This window comes from Gekko japonicus, unplaced genomic scaffold, assembly GCF_001447785.1.
Source record: "Gekko japonicus isolate JY-2015 unplaced genomic scaffold, Gekko_japonicus_V1.1 scaffold2948, whole genome shotgun sequence".
NCBI classification, from domain to species: domain Eukaryota; kingdom Metazoa; phylum Chordata; class Lepidosauria; order Squamata; family Gekkonidae; genus Gekko; species Gekko japonicus.
Window position 1 is genome coordinate 21,857 of NW_015176536.1, and position 1,890 is coordinate 23,746.

At 50.6% G+C, this 1,890-nt stretch overlaps 1 protein-coding gene across 1 annotated transcript in view; it reads left to right on the plus strand.

The window, feature by feature from the left end:
* LOC107124059 (pleckstrin homology domain-containing family B member 1-like) overlaps positions 1–1,624 on the plus strand; it is a gene marked incomplete at its 5' end in the record, with an annotated part of 20,984 nt that extends 19,360 nt beyond the window's left edge. Inside the window, one exon of the mRNA XM_015427446.1 lies at positions 1,299–1,624. Coding sequence (XP_015282932.1) covers positions 1,299–1,435 — 137 coding nt within the window. The remainder of the gene's footprint in view (positions 1–1,298) is intronic.
* Between the last annotated feature and the right edge of the window lie 266 nt (positions 1,625–1,890).

The window sequence follows — 1,890 nt, forward strand, 5'->3', positions numbered from 1 at the left end:
AGGAGGAGGAGGAGGAGGAGGAGGAGGAGGGGGAGGGGGAGGGGGAGATTGGATTTATACCCCGCCCTTCACAACCCGAAGGAGTCTCAGAGCGGCTCACAATCTCGTTTCCCTTCCCCTCCCCACAACAGACACCCTGTGAGGTAGGTGCAGCTGCTGGGGTGACCTTGGGTCAGTCACAAGTTCTCTCAGAGCTGTTCTCTCAAGGGCAGTCCTCGAAAGAGCTCTCTCAGCCCCACCTACGTCACAGGGCGTCTGTTGTGGGGACGGGAAGGGCAAGGAGACTGTAAGCCGCTCTGAGAGTCTGAATGAAAGGCAGGGTATAAATTCAATCTCTTATTTTTTATTGGACTTCTATCCTGCCGTATCCCAAAATGGGCTCAGGGCGGCTCACGACATAATTTAATGTCAATAAATACAAATAAACAAATTAAAACAACCCCACTCAAGCAATCATCTACTCAACAGTGGTACAAGAAGGCAAACCAGGTAAGAAGCTTTTTCTGGGCAGTCTTTAAAACTTCCTGCAAGATGATTAAACTGACAATTCTATAAATAGTGCTATGGGCAGATCTCTGGGAATTTCGAAACCCAGAGCTAGCAAACCTACACGTGGGGCATAGTTGTGTCTTTTTGGCTCTCAGAGCGACTCCCTTTGGTACGCTGGAGCTACCCAGACAGTTAATGATGGGCGGTTCCAGCACCTCTGGCTTAAGCAGCGTTCTCAAGGTTGTCGTGACATCTAGTGGCGAGGAGTGCAAACTGCCCAGACGGTTGCTTCCCACAGCCCCAAGAAATGCTAGTTTCCAGGGGTCATTTCCTCAATCGCCCCCTCACAAGAAGGCGCAAGGAAAGCATTTCCAAACCGTTAGGAGAATTAATAGGGATCAAGGTACCCTTTGAACCAGATATTTTCTAATTGAATATTATTCCAGATGGATTTAGCAAACTAGGTTTAAGTATGATAATATTTGTTACAACTTCGGCCAGAATTTTGATCGTGAAATGTTTGGAAATCGATGGATAGGGCTGAAATGGATCGATGAACTTGTTTTTTTTACAAGGGAGAGGTGAAGAAATGCATTTAGAATGTTGGTCAGGAATGTATACGTGGAACGAGAAACTTATCAAGAAATGTATACGTTAGGTTAGCAGAGATGGTGTTTACCCTTTGACGACGTGTACGACTCTGTTGATGATGGGGGTTTTTACAAGAAATTTTCTGTGTATTAAATCAGAACTATAATTTTTAATTAAAAAAAGGAGAATAACGACAACTTCTGCCTCCCCCCCCCCAGCACCCGGAATGACCCACGTGATCATCCGCGAAGACCCGTACCGTGTGTCCGGAGACCAGATGGCCTTGGGCTTGCTGGCGGGAGCCGCCACCGGCGCCGCGCTGGGGTCCTTCATGTGGATGCCGTGTTGGTTCTGAGACTCGCCCGTCCGTGTCCCGTGTCCGCGGCCAGCTGCTTGACTGAGAGGCCTCCGCCATTTCCACAGGGGGTCGGAGAGGATCTGCTCTGTATTGTAGACTCTTGTAAGAACCCCTTTTCGCGCACGCGCACACGGCCCCGCTCCATGGCTACTCTCGCATCCCCTCCTTGGCATCTCCTGACTATGCGTAATTTGGCAGTGTCCGTCGGTCTTCTTGGCAACTGGGAGAGAGCCGTCCGCGTCATTGCCCTGCCCTGCCAACCGAGGCCCCCCTTTTCATCAGCCTTGTTTGGGCGGGGGGGGGGAGGTTGGAGGAAAGAGAAGGAACGGCAGCAGGCCAGTTCTCTACCACCTCTCCCGGAATCCTTCCCTCCCTCTTCCTGGAATTCATCCGAAGGGATTTTAGGCCTCAGAGGAGATAGGTGAGTGTGCCGGCGGTGGCGAAAAAGCGCT